General features: G+C 39.2%; 5 protein-coding genes across 5 annotated transcripts; 2 read left to right on the top strand and 3 right to left on the bottom strand.

Annotated features, from left to right (window-relative positions):
- Window positions 1-358: 358 nt before the first annotated feature.
- Window positions 359-1,063, top strand: PKNH_1263100 (60S ribosomal protein L6, putative; the record flags this gene model as incomplete). Its single annotated transcript, XM_002259930.1, has 1 exon — window positions 359-1,063. The coding sequence occupies one exon, from the start codon at window positions 359-361 to the stop codon at window positions 1,061-1,063; it is 705 nt and encodes a 234-aa protein (XP_002259966.1).
- Window positions 1,064-2,027: 964 nt separating this feature from the next.
- PKNH_1263200 (26S proteasome regulatory subunit RPN3, putative) lies at window positions 2,028-3,669 on the bottom strand (the record flags this gene model as incomplete). Its single annotated transcript, XM_002259931.1, has 2 exons — window positions 2,028-2,375; window positions 2,497-3,669. 2 exons carry the CDS (start codon window positions 3,667-3,669, stop codon window positions 2,028-2,030), a joined length of 1,521 nt encoding a protein of 506 aa, XP_002259967.1.
- Window positions 3,670-5,618: 1,949 nt separating this feature from the next.
- PKNH_1263300 (LMBR1 domain-containing protein, putative) lies at window positions 5,619-10,328 on the bottom strand (the record flags this gene model as incomplete). Its single annotated transcript, XM_002259932.1, has 20 exons — window positions 5,619-5,687; window positions 5,855-5,922; window positions 6,098-6,148; window positions 6,415-6,508; window positions 6,678-6,725; window positions 6,860-6,925; window positions 7,062-7,202; window positions 7,389-7,487; window positions 7,600-7,675; window positions 7,846-7,938; window positions 8,146-8,219; window positions 8,343-8,459; window positions 8,621-8,694; window positions 8,876-8,927; window positions 9,150-9,224; window positions 9,320-9,390; window positions 9,504-9,575; window positions 9,706-9,763; window positions 9,898-10,050; window positions 10,287-10,328. 20 exons carry the CDS (start codon window positions 10,326-10,328, stop codon window positions 5,619-5,621), a joined length of 1,593 nt encoding a protein of 530 aa, XP_002259968.1.
- Window positions 10,329-11,651: 1,323 nt separating this feature from the next.
- PKNH_1263400 (conserved Plasmodium protein, unknown function) lies at window positions 11,652-12,437 on the bottom strand (the record flags this gene model as incomplete). The annotated part of the gene is made up of 1 exon (XM_002259933.1): window positions 11,652-12,437. One exon carries the CDS (start codon window positions 12,435-12,437, stop codon window positions 11,652-11,654), a length of 786 nt encoding a protein of 261 aa, XP_002259969.1.
- A 3,215-nt stretch (window positions 12,438-15,652) lies between these two features.
- PKNH_1263500 (calcium-dependent protein kinase 5, putative) lies at window positions 15,653-17,344 on the top strand (the record flags this gene model as incomplete). Its single annotated transcript, XM_002259934.1, has 1 exon — window positions 15,653-17,344. The coding sequence occupies one exon, from the start codon at window positions 15,653-15,655 to the stop codon at window positions 17,342-17,344; it is 1,692 nt and encodes a 563-aa protein (XP_002259970.1).
- Between the last annotated feature and the right edge of the window lie 439 nt (window positions 17,345-17,783).

Consider the following 17,783-nt stretch of genomic DNA (forward strand, 5'->3'; position numbering starts at 1 on the left):
CGTGCGTGTTCCACATGATCGGAATAATATATTTTTTTTTTCATTAATTTATTTAATTTACTTTTTTATTTTTATTTTATTTTATTTATTTTTTTTTTTCCGTTCGCGAATTTGAACAAAGTACCCTCGATTGTACACGCGTATGCATATATGTACCTCCCTCAATTCGTTCTTCGTGTACGTTGAAAAAGAGATTTACTTTTCTCCACCTACAGAGTGGCAACGCGTAATATAGAATAATAACCTCGCAAAGTTATTTAAAAGCCATAACGCTTTGCAGAATTTCTGTTCCAAAGGTGTTGCTTTTAACCTGCCACTACAAACCTGCCGCTGTTAAGCTATTCATCTGACGCGCGAAATGAAAAAAATGGCTAAGGACAACAAGGTAAAGGCTATAAACGCCGCGGGCGAAGAAACACCCAAGTACTACAAAGTGAAGGGAAAGAAAAAAATATTAGTCCCAATTAAGGCCAAGAAAACAATTGCGAAGAAATATTATGGAAGGAAATTAGCCTCAAAGAAGAAATACATGGTACAAGGCAAAATGAGAAAATCCATCGAAATTGGAAAAGTTGCAATCATATTATCAGGGAGGCATATGGGAAAGAGATGTATAATTACGAAGATATTACCCTCAGGACTGTTAGCTGTCGTAGGTCCATATGAAGTAAACGGGGTCCCTTTAAAGAGAGTTAACCCACGATATGTCGTTGTAACTTCAACGAACATTTTTAAGTTTAAAAATATGGAAGGCCTCAAGGATGAATTTATCAAGCTAGCCGAACAGATCCAAGATAGTTCTTTTGTTAAATCCTTGGAAATAAAAAAAAAGCAAAAGAAACTTCTCAGCAAAAAGAATGAAAGTCTCTTCATGAATGACGTTATTGCAAAAATTAAGGAACTGATGAAGGAGGACCCCAAGATGCAGAAACTGCAAAAAATCCAGAAACAAATTGACACCCTACTTAAGGATGAAATTACCAAGGACAAAATCTTTGCAGAGTATTTGAAGTCCAAATTTACGCTGAGAAACGATATGGCTCTGCACAAAATGAAGTTCTGAGTGACCCATATCGGCACTTGCTAGGTACGTTTGCGCCGGGGCACATATATCTATGTATATATATATATATGTGCATTTGCCAAATTGCCTAATTGTTAAGTTTTTTTTCTTTTCTTTTTTTTTTTTTTTTCCACCGTGCGCACACCTGATATGAACACCTTCCATTTTTCCCAACTTGTAATCGCATGTACGTTCCAAATTCGTCGTGAAGATTTTTGTATGCGACATTATGCTGTGCGTGTATGGATACCTTTGCGTGCATTATCTCGCCCACAAGGTCGTGGAGAAGGGCAACATAAAGGGAGCACCAATAGGTAACCGCCCACTGGGTGGTATCGCCTGTTTGTACCTGACCAAAAAGGTGCTGATCCCTGCGCAAATGTGGACTTCTACGTAATCGTTCCGCTCTTGAGCAGACCGTTCACCCAGGAGAAGGAGTTAAGCCACATGTCCTTGCAAAATCGGTGCGCACAAATGGTGGGCATAATAGACACCCCTTGCTGTGATGTGCACTTTTCCTGGGCAATGTGAGTAATGAACCAATGTCCCTTCTTTGGAAAATAGTCTGCCGCATACACGATAAACAAATGAAAAAGGGGCAACACGCGGTGATCGCCTTTTGGTGGGTCTCAATATTTGACCATTCGAGGGAGTATTCTTTACTTCCACTCGGCTACAAAGTTCGCTAAGGCAAAATCTTTTCTCCTCTGCGCGATTACATACGTGCAGGAGAATACCTACGTACACTCCTCTGCGCACCATGCATAAATTGAGTATGCAGAGGGAAGGGGAGTTTAAACCAAAGGGGCAATACTTTTTTAAAAAAAAAAGGGGAAAAAGAAAAAAAAAAAAAAAAAAAAAAGAGGAAAAGAATGGGTACACCCATAACGTGCATTAAAATGCCAACACAACTACAGGAAAGGAGTATCTCCGTATGGACAAACATTCGACAGAGAAACCCATTTCACAACAAGTCATTGTCATCTCCGAGATCTCCCTCCTCTGCCTGCGCCAACTCCTCCTGTTGTCTGATTTTCCTTTCTTTGGCCTCCTCATTTTCCTTTTTTTCATTTTCATCTGGATATTGCATTGCCTTAACAGCGTCTGAATAAAGCTGCAAGCAGAAAGCTATTCTCTTGTGGAAGGTCTTCATGGGATCACTTGTTACGTAGACATCGCTGTTGGATTTTGATTCCACGTACTGGTTGTCGTAGTCTATGGTGGCTTCAATGACTCCGTCGTGGATGGCCTTGGCCGTTATGCCCACGATATCCAGAGGGGACTCCACGCCGATCTTCTTCCCGATGTCGCTCTGTGGGTGGGTAGGTGGGGGGGGTGGGGTGTAAAAACGATGAGAGCAACGAGCCGGCAAATGAGAGGGGGAAAAATGGCTAATAGAAAGGCACCCTTAATGGAGGGATGCCCACACTTACGATCGAAATTCGGGAATAGGATAGGTTGATGATACGCAGGGCCGTCTTAATCACATTGTGGTGAATGCGCTTTATCAGCAGGTACACTCCATCACGCATGAACAGTTGATTGTAATCATTCATCACTTTGGAAAATTTATTTATATCTCCATTTCGCACAGCCGTCACGACGTGCTTATAGGGGATCAGCTTGTTCCTCATAATTTTGTTGCTAAAAAGGGATCGGTCCGGTATATCTCCCATAAGTAATTCAACAATAATTTCCATTTTGGTTGCTTCTAACTTGAACCCTTTAGCACTTTGGTTATTCTGGGGAGCCTTCCTAATAGCCTGTGTAATTTTGCTATGTGCCTCACTGTAGTCTAACTGTATGGCTAGAATCTTTCCTATGTAGTAGAGGTACCTTGCATGTTGCGCATTTGAAGAGGAGTTTTCTGGAAAAGATGTCTTACTAACAAATTTTACAGCTAAGTCGTATAAATTATGTTTTATATAATCCCTTAGTATTAAATTTAATACAACTGTTTGAGTCATTATATCTCTATGGAGACATGCATTGCGATATATGTAGAGAAGTTTTTGCCTGACATGGGAGAGTTTTCCACCTAATTCATGAACCCATGAGAAATAAAAGTACACCTTTGCATTAATACAATCTAGTGATCTTCTGTTCAATTTTGTAATTCGGTTAACAATGACGGTGGAAAGATCCATTGCTTCGTTGTAACATTTTTTATCCAAGAGGTACAACAATATCATTATGTAAAAGAACACTTCTATCTCTGGAGCTGCATGTGTATATGTTTTGTCGTTTATATTTGAAAATTCGGGGACTTCCTTTGGCAATTCTTTGAATTCATTTATGTACTTGAATAATATTTCATAGATTGGGTAACCCTCCTTAAATGTCTTACTAATGAGATTGGTCATTATTGGCATGAGCGTACTGCTCTCGTTTTTTATGCTCAGCCGCATGCATTTTATATATTTGAGCATTCGCAAAATGTACCGATTGTCCTTGTAAACTATTGCATTATTTATGTTGTTAATGCTCGTTAGGAGGTTATTCACAAACACACTGCTTACATCTTTGGGTGTAGTGTCCGTTGTGCCGTCGGCTGGGGCCTCCGCCTCCTTCTCCGCGTACTCGACCTTCTTGTGCTTCTCTTTCATGTTGGTGGGGAGGTATATGTTGCTTCGGGTCAAACACAAGTACGTTATTACTTCCGCTTTTATTTATTTTATTATGTATTTTATTATTTATATTATTATTAATTTTAATTTTTTTTTTCTGTCTCACTGGGTGGATCTGTACATATACACACGAACAAACGAGGCGCGATGGGCACAATGGGGACGATCGACTGCAGTTCTGATCACTCGAGGGGCATCTTCCCGGGGAATCTTCTTCTCCCTCTCCTTTAGCGCAATTATCAATTCGGCCAAGTACCTTACTTGAGCGGTGTCCCTCCTTCTCAGTACCAGCGCTATTCACGTGCAAGTAAAGAAAAATAGGGAGTAATAAAATAAAATAAAACACAGCAGGATCACTTGGAGTTACTTACACCTACACGTGAGTTACTCGCTCAGAGGAGGCATTTCCCCCTTTTATGCGCCCATGAGGAATTTCACCTGCGTGTGGAGGTCTAAATAGTATATGGCATTAAAAAAATGTGATAGGGGGAATACGTCGAAATGATTACACAGCGATTAACCTCTGGTCTCGCAAAAAAAAAAATTCCTTTATATTTGACAAGAGCAATTTGGCAATCTGTGCGGGAGGGAGGAGAAATATGCTGTGCGCTTTTGCGTTGAGAAAAATGAGGTAGCGCTAGGGTATAACGCAACAGAAAAAAAGGGATCTCACTTCCTAATTGGGAAAAAAAAAAAAAAAAAAATACATTACATTACATTACATTTCTGCGGCAAAATCGCGCTTCCCTCCCTTTTGAAGGCCAAAAATGGATCGCTTAGGTGAGTCGCTTCACACTTTATTATTTTTTATTTATATATATATATATTTTTTTTTTTCCACCCATGTGACCCCGTATGTGCGCGTATGCCCCGCACGTGTAAAAATTTCAGTCCCCCACCAAATGTGATGATAAACATGCTAAGAGAATTTATTGCCAAATTATCACGTGCAAGTTTTCATGAATGTGTTTGTTCTCTTTTCCCCAATGGGAAAATAACCTTAACTGCATATGGCAAAGAGAAAAAAAAAAAAAAAAAAAAAAAAAAAAAGATTAAAACAATTCAGCTTTGTGGGTGTGAAAACTTCCTCCACTCACTCATCAGCATGAATTGGAAAGGCAAATATGACAAGGAATTATTTGTTCTCCCTGGGTTATTCTGCAACAGGAAGAAATAAAAAGAGGTACACATTCGGGAAAAGGATAAAATGGCTTATACCAATATAGGTGTATTTAACGCTACTGACGTGTGAACCTTTTCTTCTTTATAATGATTAATTTTACGTCCCTCTATCCATCTGGTAAATTATGGCCATACTATGAAGTTACTTTTCCGATTAAAACAGGTCCAACCTTGATGTAATGTTCTCCTCGCATATGCAAAAAAAGGGGGGGAAATATCATCCCCCATGCATAATTGTCTTCACCAAATGGTAATTCTTAAATGTACAAAACAATTTTAAAAAATTTTTGTAGAGTTTTTTCTTAAAAAAAAAAAATTAATTAAAAGGGGGAGATAATATTAGCCCTTAAGGTAGGAGCTCTCAGAACGATGTCAAAGGAGGGAGTAGGCACAATGGGAAAGAGGATGTGTGCAATGCGTACCGTGAAGGGGAGGAGAAAAAACGGCCACAGTGGGCATCCCTGTTGCAAAGTAAGGGCAATCCTTGTAAGCCGATCCAGACACAATACAAATCAAACAAAAAAGTCGAATGAGAGCGATTCGCATTGCGCCACGCATTACCGCGCCATGTGTATTTATGCAATGGGTCACACGGCAAAGGGAAGAACTCCCATGAGATACAGGTTCACTTATGAGGAAATATAGAATCACCAAAAAAGAAGGGGTGCATAAATTGATCAAGGGACCCGCACTTCTAAATGCTCATCCCGTGTGTGTGTACCAGCCTCTACACAGCTTAGCCAATTTCAGGTTAATTTCTCCAGTGGAAGCAGATTCATGTGCTCATCCATGTTTTCCTTGCTTAGATTTAACTCCTAACAAAGTGGAAAAAAAAAAAAAGAAAAAAAAAAAAACGTGAAATAGTCAACTAGATAGCAGCACAGGTAGAAAAACAGACTAAGCGAAACACATAGCCATTTTTATAACTGTGCCGATGGTTCTCCCCATCTGTACACCCCTCCGTGATTATATCCGCGCGTACGTCTAGGTTGTCCAGGTAACTGATCCGCTTGAAGAAAATACGATAGATGAATGAAAAGGAGTACATCACTGAGGGGTGGTAAAAGGAGGGAAGAATTTCGAAAAACCATTGCGCTAAAATTAGGGACCAGGAAAGTGTACACTGTGGTGTGGACACAGTCAGCTCGGGAGAGGAACACAAGAATGGGGAATAGGAAAATTCGCGCTCATCCGTTCGCCCATCGGTTAACTTCTCGTTAAGTACATATGAACATCCAGTTGGAGAAAAAGTAGCTGTTTGCAAAGTATGGTATGCCTGCGAAAAAAAAAAAAAAAAAAAAGTAGAAAAGTAGAAAAGTAGAAAAGTCACAACCATGAATGCGCTTTGGTAAGTTCGCATATGCAGACATAAGCATACACCTAAGGGAGATTTGTCAGCTACCCTTATTTATTTCCTCTTCCACAAGTGGCATTCGGGGAAAAATACCAATAAGATGTGTATACAGTCGCTGAATCTCCTCCCTCAGTAAACACACTGACGCGGCTCAATGCATGGCTCTTCGATTTCCTCGACTCTCTTACCAAAAAATATTTTATTAAAAAACACGGAGAGCACAGACATCTTGCAAACATTCTTGTCCGTCTTTAGGGAGCACTTTATAAACGCAGGGGTGTCCTGCAAGAATAGAAACGCAATTTTTTTTTTCTTTTTTTCTCGTTCTAGCGGAGTCGCACTGAATGTGCGAAATATGGTAAGTGATGAAATGTAAAAAGGTCTAATAGACATATCCACGCGAAGGCACAACTTTTTTTTTTTTTTTTTTTTTTCTCTCTCTGTCACCGACGTTTATTCGTATCCTTTGTATTCCATACGTTATGTAATTGGGGGCAATCTGGAGGGGGGAAGGGATAATGCAAGGAGGAAAGTCAATAAATGTAGACATATGTGGGGTACTTCCTTGTACAGATCTCCGAATGGGCGAAGGCTCCCCTTCCTGTGACCCTTCATCTCCTCCTTCCACCTTACCGTTAATAAGGTCATTATCAGTACCAAGATGATATGGATAATCACGAAACAGAGGACTAGCATGGTCTAACGTGCGAGGGGATAAAAGCAATGCGATGGAGAAGTTGCATCACTTCTAACGCAGAAGACAGCGCTGCAAGTGAGATCAATGCAACTAGCACCTCTCCTAACACAACAGACAATAATCCATTGGGCATATTACCTCGGGAGAAGATCTCCTAGCCTTCAATTTATAAAGAGGAATAAAACAAACACGAATACCAACATTTACAATGCCATACAAAGAGCAACAGAAAATATATATGGCCAAACTTGCAATGATGAAAATATCTAGCGGAAAAAACTGCGCAGGGGAGAAGTTACGATGAGGGGGAGTAAAATGATTATGTGCTTATATATGAAATAGGGGCACCTTCTGTCCATTTGGAGGGAGGGGCTATTTCTCCGTATCTCTTCCCGCAGGTGCACAGAAATGGGAAGGCCAAATGGCAATTCTCAGTGGTGGTTCTACCCCTAATGTGATGCTAACCCGAGAAAACAGGATCAGAGAAGAATCGAGCAAATTAAAAATGGTATTTATTTTCTCTAATACAAAACCGCACTTGTAGGCACATACGGAGTTTAAATACTGCAGGTAGGTGAAAAGGAAATGTGTGTTTCTCGTTGTGAGTGTATGCATGTGGTACAGTTTGTTCGCAGTTCCTCCATTCACGGAGCGGTGGATTATTCGTCACTTTTACCTTATCCGTTATCGAGGCTAACAATGATATGTAAACTGAAAATGAGAAGGTTAGAAATACCAACCCAGTTATAACCCTGTGTGGGGGGGTGGCAAGAGGATGCATACATAATTGTGGTGTAGTGGGTTGTGGAATGGTGTTACTTCCATGTATGCACGTAGGAAAGTGCACTTGTGGTAGACATGCCCCCGACGGTTAGAAACTTTGTCCATTTTTTTTTTTTTTTTTTTTTTTTTTTTGTAAAACCTGCATGTCAGCACAATTCCTATGACATAAGATAGCCATGACTCGGATGTCTTCTCAATCTCTTGCAGTTTGTAGTTGTATCTACTGAGGGCTCTGTGAGGTTAGGAAATAGTAACATGTCCACACGTTTGTGGAAACTTTGGCAGACATTTCCTTGGGAAGAGAACAAGTTTAAAGAGGGAGAACAATTCAGGGCTCTCATTCCTTTGTTGCCATGTTCGGATATCTTCCCGCTTGTTAGTACTAACTCTACAGGTGCACGCACCATGGACGCTCTCATGTGGACGCGTAAAGACTCACCTCTGCATCTTCTCTATCCTTAGAATTTCATACTTATCGCTACCACGTATTTCACTAGATTCTCTGTATTTATGCTGCGATATGGACAAGGGGGTATTAAAAATTTGGATTAGGGTCATCATGCCGAAGGAGACCCTACGGTATCCCTTCAATGATATCCCTAATGTGATAATCGTCTTCCTACCAGTGGAACCTACCTTTATGACCATTTCCTTCTCCTTCAAGTTTGCAAATCGAGTCTCTATCTCCTTTTTATCATACTCGATATTTTTCTGTTGCAGAAATGATAAGGGCAGACAGGCAATACCGTAGCTCTGTGGGTGGGTAGGCCATGGCACGAAGAACGTGGAAGATGACGCATGTGGAGAATTACCCAGGAGAGCACTCAACCCAGTTTCAACCGAGCTCACATCGGTCTGCTTCTTTGCCCCAACCCTTTGGCATCAAACAGTTCTGTCCTCATCCCCTTTATTACCGTGTATGTGACCCAAAAGGAAACACCAATCAGGACAACGCACCCCATCAGAAATAAGATGGCCGACTCCCCAGCTGCAGAAGGGGTAGAAAAATTGGTGAAGTTTTTCATCGTCATGAACATGCCATTCTACAACACTTAATAAAGACATGTTATTAGTTTTATTCCCTTTTGTGTAGCCAATTGTTCCATCCACCCATAAATCTTTTTTTTTTTTTTTTTTTTTTTTTTTTTTTTAAACATTCTTTCTCTTACTGTGTTTCATATCAAGAAGGTCCGAAATGTACTCGAGTTCTTTTCCCTTTTCCTGTATGGCAATTCATAAGAAAATGGAAAAAAGAAAAAAAAAGATGAATATATAATTAGGATTGAATAAGAAGTTACGAATACATAAGGCCCATGCTGCCTAGACTTGTAAATCCATCCTTTCATGTTGATCATGACGGCGGGCCTCTCCTGATGATCCATCTCCACCTTTCCCATTTCAGTGAAACAACAAGAAAAAAAGAGCAGTTCCCCTCAGTAGTACCATTGCGAGTTTGTGGCCCGGTCTGTAAACTAGACCAATTATGGATAGCGCCACTATAAGACATATGAAGTATATCTGGAGAAGGGTGAAAGTTATACGAACATATGTTGTGTTTCTGATAGGGGAGAATACAAACCTGAGGAAGGTTACTTCCTCCACTTAATTTTTACCGTTTTTTTGAAAGACTCAATCACATTCTCGCAAGGCACTATGTAGTCATCGAATTCGTTTCGGTAGTAGCCTGCTCAAATGAAAAAAAAAAAAAAAAAAAAAAAAATGCATATGTCACACGTATGGATGCATGTACATATTTATATTGGTGATGTGCTACGTCGTGTGCACTTCCATCGGTACGTTTATTCTTCACGTAGAAATAGGAGAACGGAACAAGGATGTAGGCTTCGAAAATTAACACCCAGAAAATGGCTGCAGGGGGGGGGGAAAGGCAAACATGAGGAGTTCTGTAAGTACTGCTAATGATTCGAGTCCTCCTTTGTGCAACTCCTGCAGTGGGGAACCGCAAGTGCGGAAGGTGTCGACAAAAGGGAAGACTAACAGTGGTAGAACTTTGACACGAGCCTTTGGGTGATTTCCAAGTTTGAGATTTCTATGTCCTAAAAGAATGGGGTGTAGACAAAAAGGGAAGAACAAAACAAATGTAGGAAATTGAGTTAAACAGTTTCAAAAAAAAGTGGAGCCTTCACTTTTGCCCGTTGTTTTCTCCGTCTTTAAGAGGAAGTATGCTTACCCCATTGGACACCAGATATATGTCAACTGGTATGAACAAGACGAGAATGAAACTTGTACTGAGGGACAGAACAAATGTTGCCGCCGTTAAGAACGTTGACTCGTCTGCTTTCACGAAATGTCTGTAAAACGCCCCGCATGATGTAAATATTAACTGAAAAAAAAAAATATATATTCACAGAGGAGAGATAATTTGGCTAGCTATTTGTGCAATTGGGATTGGTAACGACCATATGGCGGGGGAAGGGGTCCCTCCGGCGACGGGTTACTAAGTGCTATACAGATGAATGCAACAAACGCAGTTATATAACTGCATGAATACACATGTGTGGGGCACCTTCTGGTGTTTTTATCTTCACCCAAACATGGAGAACGCCATAGTTAGCTAACCAGAATTAAAGCGGTCAAAGTGCATGAGGTAAGCAAATCCATCAGAAGACAACTTTATATTCGTTCCTTTTTTCTTTCTCTTTCTCAATATGATGTGCACAAGTAATATTTTTGCAACCCCAGTTTGTTCCTTCTTTTTTCTTTCTCTTTTTACATGGCTTCACTATGGAAGGAAACTTGCATGATCAAAAAATGTGTAATCCAGAGAAGGGGAAAAAATATATATATATGTATATATATATTACGTATTTGTTAATTACCAAAGGGGTGACAATTTTCCCTCACCAATTAGAACTTTTTTTTTTTTTTTTTTTTTTTTTTTTATCCACCCGCCTTTTAGGTATGCTTCTCTTCGATATGCGCTCAACACTGAAGATGCGGGTATCCAAAAGAGCACTACGTTAGGACTACTTTTTATTGCAAGCAAAATTGATCATATGTACTTCCCTCAGTTTTAATACATCCACAATTTTACATGTTTTTCCGCAAAGGTGAAAATATAGCTATATAAGCGGTGCCCATATGGCCATGCCCAACGGGAAGAAATGGAGAAGGATCGTTGTGATACACCTTTCGCGCAATGGAATCGGTGAAGACGAAAATATATATGTATGTATATATGTATGCATGTATGTATACATATTTGGGACATCTGCCCCTGCAAAGCATAATAAAAATGTACGCATAATTGGCAGATTCTAAAAGGGGGCGCTCCCCGTCGGCACAGTCACACATTTGACACATGCATTGATACATCATCAAAAAAAAGTACAAAGCATTGCCTTGGAAAATGAATGTAACACTACACAAGCTTCGTTTATGTGTGTTGTTTTTTTTCGATTGGTGATGGGCACACTTAACATGCGGTCAGATCATCCCCTTACATGTTGTGTGAGAAAAATAGGCGTAATCATCACCACGGATGAAAAAAAAAAAAAAAAAAAAAAAGAGAAAATTCAAATGTTCAAACACATCTGCGTGTGCCATTTTAGAAGCTGCATTGTGGAGTTCTATTACACCATCGAAAAGAACTGTACTCGGAAAAGTTTTACATAAGGATATTGATGCAACTTTGCGCGTCTCTTTGCATGATTTTCCTCCCATTGACGAATTTCACCAAAGGCATTTTCATAAGAATATCTCTACTTATAGATAAACGGGCAATAATCACCCCCTACTGGAGTTCCATTTTCCATTGCCTTCCCCACAACATTCATATTTACTAGCAATTCTCATGGCCCCTTTCCTTGTATGGCGCCTTCAAATACGTTCTGCGAAGTAATAAAAAGTGGTACTTTCTCATAGATGTATGGAAAAATAATAATAAAATAAAATAAACACCACTCATCTCGCAAAGACATCCAACTAGTAGTCTATTTCAAAGGATATTATTTTTGTCGAGTAGCCTTCGTAATGGGTGAAGTCATCTCTGCTCATTTTGTTCTCGACCTTCATGTTTGTGCTCATGTGATCATACGACAGTTCATAATTCGACAGGTCGCTCTTTTTTTTTTTAAGACTGTCTGGTTCCTTGAAAAACAAGTTCGTCCCTATGCTGGACGTGTGGATGCCCTTAAATTTATACTTATTGTTTATTATGCATTCGGGGCATTCTGCAAATAAGTTACTTATGGATATGGTGTCGATGTCGAATGGAATGTTATCTACTTGGTCCCCATGGGCGTGCTTTACATCAGCATCTTTTGGGTCATCACTATTTTGTTTTCCCTCCTTTTTCTTTTGCCCCTCATCTTTGTTCTTCCCACCTTGCGAGATCCCCCGCGGTGATGAGGCCACTTCCGTAGCGTCCCCCTCAACAGACCTTCCCATTTCCTCTGAATCATCAGAACTTACGAGGATATTTCCAGGAGGTTCTTGTTCCTCATCATTCGTTAAGTCAAATTTTATACTTTTTTGACTCCCCAGATGGTTATCCTTTGGCGCATTTTTGCGCCTCCCCTTTGAAGAGTTTTCGTTTTTCTTCACCCCTAGTTCATTCTCTATATAAAATTTTTCTCCTTTTTTCTTTCTATAAATGTTGAGATTTTTCAATTTTCGTTCATCGATGCTCAGCTGTGGGAGATTTAGCATCACCAGCGTTTCCTCTACCGTACTGTCTGAGTGGGCATCCTCATCACTGCTTTTGCTCATTGTGCAAAAGGTGGAGGAAAATTACTGCGCATTCAACTGTTCTGCTATATATTTACACCTCCCGCGTGAAAATGCTCCTTGAGGGGAGGTCCCCTAAATGGAGGTGATTTCCGTGAGGTGAAATACACATTCCATCAGTTATGAGCCTTTATTTATGAGCCACGTTGCATATATTATTTTTATTTATTTTTTTTTATTTTATTTTTTTTTTCCTTCTCCTTTTTGGCTAGCTCGAAATGGCACTTTTCTTTTCTTTTTTTCTTACCCACACTGTTGTTTTGCCAATATGTATAGGCGAAAAAAAAAAAGTTGATCACTAATTGAAGGATAAAATGAATTGTTAAGGATCACGTAAAAGGTATATGTGCACCTCCCGCGGGTAGAACAAAAGCTCTATTTTCATGGCAACACAATTAGAAGAAGCATCACCATAGCAATAAAAAAAGAAAAAAAGAAACCGATGAGAGAAGGAACATTGGCACATTAATTCGACGCTATCCTCTTATACACATTTTGTTTTCTGTGTCATTTGACCAGTTCTTCACTTTTTTTTTTTTTTTTTTTTTTTTTTTGCCACCAAATGTGGGAGCGCATGCCCTCTTACCGATTGATCAACTGACCTACGAATCGCTACCAAAACAAGTGTTGTACTTGTGTGCAGTTATTCCGACCAGGTGCAAGTTCATTAAAAAATATATATATATAGATATAATCATTTTGAAGCCTCCCCTTGTCGGTGATAACCTCATTTGGAATTCTCAACTGAACAAGAAGGGTTAAAAAATTATGTTCGCTCTTTCCTTGTATATATGTGCCCAAGGAGGGATGCATAAGATCGTAGTATAGATATGTTAGTGACTACAGGTTATGTATACAGACGCACAGACGCGCGAAAAAAAAAAATAACATCCTTGCGAATATATTTGGAGCAAAAATGTGGACTAGGATCTAGTCCAACAGCAGCAGAGCGTGGCCCGGGACGCTCATCTTGTTCAAGTGTACATATCCAAATATGTATATACAAGGAGCACGTATATATATATATGTATACGTGCGTACGCGTACATAATATGTGCGCAAATATGCCTATAGAATGTGCCCCTAAAACCACATTCACCCCCGCGTAACTGTACGTATATCTCGCGAAGGCAACAGAAAAACTCGCAAATGTAATTCGGCAAGCGCCATCCAACAGATAGGCACACCTATATGCAACAAAATATACATGCGCATAATTTTTTTTTTTTTCTTTCTTTTTTCTTTTTTCTTTTTTTTTTTTTTTTTTTTTTTTTTAGCTCTCTATCATTCCGGCTGTTTAAATAGGAACACGTACCTTTTGCTGCATTAAGGCATCGAAAAGGGGGTTAAAAAAAAAATGAAATAATAAAATAAATAAAGTAATAAATAAATAAAAAGCAGAATAATATAGAAAAATAACATATCAAAATAAGTAAACAAAATAAACGTTCGCGCTAAATGATCGTTTAAGCAAAAAGTACAAGAAAATAAACTGTTTTCTATTCGCATCTAATGGAAGTTGCTTCGCGTCAGAATTGTTCTGCGCCTACATCCATATGCACATGTTGCATATATAAAAATATACCAACTTATGTGGGCACATGTACACGCGCCTAACCTGTGCATAGTCAACCCTAAGTGGTGATTGTTTTCTTACAGCCGAGCAGTTGTGACGCCCATGCGCTTCTGCAAGCGGACCTGCTAGGTGCAATAGTTTTTCCGCTCCCGAAAGAGTTGCCGTGTTTGTTGGTCATTCTTAAAAAGCTAAGAATGGTTATACATATCTATGTATATATTTTTTTTTCTTCTTTTTCTTCTTTTTCTTCTTTTTCACAAGTGCTGCATTACTTATCTCGAAAGAGTATCGCTCATTTGGTAAAAATTTTATGTGTACATCTTCAAATGGCACACAATTTTGAGGTTCTTTTTTTCGTTACATATTAATACCTTCATCTCTTCCGTTTTTTTTTTTTTTTTTTTTTTTTTTTTTTTTTTTTTTTACCGCTAATCTTTTAGGACTATGCGCCGTGGATGCACAGCGTACTGATTCTAGGATCGATATGTATAGATTTAATTTTTTTTTTTTTTTTTTTTAAGTTTTAGTAAGTTTTCCTAAGAACATTATTAAAAAGGTACCCCATTTGTTTATCTTTTCTTTTTTGTGTTCTCGAATTATTGTATAAAGCAGAGTCGGGAAGAATAAAAGATGGCTGAATTGATCTTCCCTTTGGCAAAATGATTATTCAATCCCTGTATCGACTCTTCACTGCCATCGAACGTTATGGTTAAATAGCTTTGCATGCTTTGGCTACCTAATATTTTATCCTTCTCTCATCACTACGCACGTTTATTGTGTGTTATACATGCAAATATGAATGCATCTTCATTCGCATACTTGTGTTTGGTTATCCACTTGGTTGCTCTTTGTGGCGACTAGGCACATGGGCGTGTTTGAAGGTCGACGCGTTTCCGTCGGCCTCACCCCCTGCGTCGTGATTAGTTCGCCCTTAGCGATTCATCGTTCTGCACGTTTGCCTAGTTCTGTTTGTTTTGTTTTGTGTTGTCTAGCCGTGCTTGTTTTGTTCTCATAGATGTGTTTGTTTTGCTACTTGATTCTGCTTCTTTTGTTTCTTTTATTTCTAGGCGTGTCGTGCACCGCGTGTCCACATCCTTCATGCGGGTCTTGTCAGAGTACATTTCCTACTCAGAACACGCCCCTGTATTGCATTTTGATTTGCTTCGTGTGCAAATGATCATGTACATTCCGCCCCTTGGAATAGAGCATGCTCAGCAAAGCAAAAGGAATGCATCCATATACGTACACGACTGACAATCTGCATGTGTCTCAGTGTCTGCTTGGTTCTCTTACACGCGTCTTCTCGAAGTGATAACATTTTTCATTTTAAAGGGGGGACGACCTATTTGCTTCTTCTCAATAGCGAATTCCAGGAAGGGTTTCTCATCCCGACGACAGTTTTGCGTCAGCGGAATTTTTTTTTTTTGGTTAGTACTTTGAGGGTTTTTTCTCCAGCCCGTGTTCTATGAACCCAAGGAAGAACACTTCGAATTTATTTGTATATAGTCCTCCGCCCCCCCACCCAAGAGGAAACTTCCAAACGGTGTATATGCCCAGGATATAATCTCTGTCAGCCACTGAGCCGACTAACCGCCGAACCGCTTAAGAGATCACCTAGAAGATGAAGGAGAAGAAAGCGGAAGAGGTCATCCCGTGCCGAAAGGAGGCGCGTCCAAAGAAGAGCGAAAAAACGGAGGAGGACATGAAGGGAGCCACGAAAAGCACACTGGCCGACAGCGACGAGGACTACTCCATCATCACGCTGTGCACAAAGTGTCTGTCCAAAAAGACGGAGGAAAATAAAAATAAAATTATCCTTCACAGTAAGGCATTCAAGGATAACAAAGGAAAAGGCAGATGTAGCGTTAGCAGTTGTACGGACCCCCTGTCTCACCACCTCAATCTTTCTCCCTATTTTGATAGATCACAAATTGTACAGGAAGTTATCCTAATGGATAACGACGAGCTCACAGATGTATACGAGTTGGATAGATATAAACTGGGAAAGGGATCGTATGGAAATGTAGTGAAAGCAGTTAATAAGAAAACAGGACAACAAAGAGCAATAAAAATTATCGAAAAGAAAAAAATTCACAACGTTGAGAGACTAAAGAGGGAAATTTTAATAATGAAACAAATGGATCATCCAAATATAATAAAGCTGTACGAAGTGTATGAAGATACAGACAAATTGTATCTAGTTATGGAGCTCTGTAATGGGGGGGAGTTGTTCGATAAAATTGTAAAACATGGGAGCTTCTCCGAATATGAGGCTTACAAAATTATGAGGCAAATTTTCTCCGCCCTGTATTATTGTCATAGCAAAAATATCATGCACAGAGATTTAAAACCCGAAAATATTTTGTACGTGGACAATTCTGATGACTCCAAGATTCAAATTATCGACTGGGGCTTTGCTAGCAAATGCATGAACAACCACAATTTGAAGTCGGTTGTCGGAACTCCTTATTACATCGCTCCTGAAATTCTAAAAGGGAAGTATGACAAACGATGTGACATCTGGAGCAGTGGAGTAATCATGTACATTTTACTCTGTGGCTACCCACCCTTTAATGGAAAAAATAATGATGAAATTTTGAAAAAAGTTAAAAAGGGAGACTTTGTTTTCGACTCAAATTACTGGTCTCGAGTGAGTGATGACGCAAAGGATCTCATTTGTGAATGTCTCAATTACAATTACAAAGAAAGGATAGATGTAGAGGGGGTTCTAAATCACAGGTGGTTCAGAAAGTTTAAAACGAATAATATAGTAATCAATAAAACTCTGAACAGAGTCCTCATCGAGAAATTTAAAGAGTTTCACAAATTGTGCAAAATAAAAAAGCTAGCTGTTACTTGTGTAGCTTATCAGCTAAACGAAAAAGATATTGGGAAACTGAAAAAAACGTTTGAAGCTTTTGATCATAACGGAGATGGAGTGTTGACAATATCAGAAATATTTCAGTGTTTGAAACTGAATGATAATGAGTTAGACACGGAATTGTATTTTCTTCTAAAGCAATTGGATACAGATGGAAATGGACTTATCGACTACACGGAGTTTTTAGCCGCTTGTCTGGACCACTCCATTTTTCAACAGGACGTCATTTGCAGAAACGCTTTTAATGTCTTTGACTTGGACGGAGACGGAGTCATCACAAAGGAGGAGCTATTCAACATTCTTTCTTTCAGTGCTGTCCAGGTCTCCTTTAGTAAGGAAATCATTGAGAATCTAATCAAAGAGGTAGACGCGAACAACGACGGGTTCATCGACTACGACGAATTTTACAAAATGATGACTGGGGCGAAGTAGGAAACGGAAGCTAGCCGAGTTTGCCGTAATTTCAAACTAAATTGGTAACATATGATGGTTCGTAATACTTGGATAATATGATGGAAAGGCATGTCGAGTAGGAGGATCCTCCACAACCGGTTCAGCATTCCGACATCTTCACATTCCTTATGAGATCCCTTTCTGTGTTCATTTCTTCTCCCACTTGGTTTTATTTTGTTTTGCCTTAATTTGTTTTTTCTTGTCTTGTTTTGTTTTGTTTTGTTTTGTTTTGTTTTTGTTTTTGTTTTTGTTTTTGTTTTTGTTTTGTTTTGCTTTGTTTTTGTTTTGCTTTGTTTTCGTTTTGTTTTTCTTTGTTTTTGTTTTGTTTTTCTTTGTTTTTGTTTTGTTTTTCTTTGTTTTTGTTTTCGTTTGGTTTTGTTTTGTTTTGTTTTTCTTGCTTCTCCCACAACGTCGAACT

This window comes from Plasmodium knowlesi (genome assembly GCF_000006355.2).
Source record: "Plasmodium knowlesi strain H genome assembly, chromosome: 12".
NCBI lineage: Eukaryota > Apicomplexa > Aconoidasida > Haemosporida > Plasmodiidae > Plasmodium > Plasmodium knowlesi.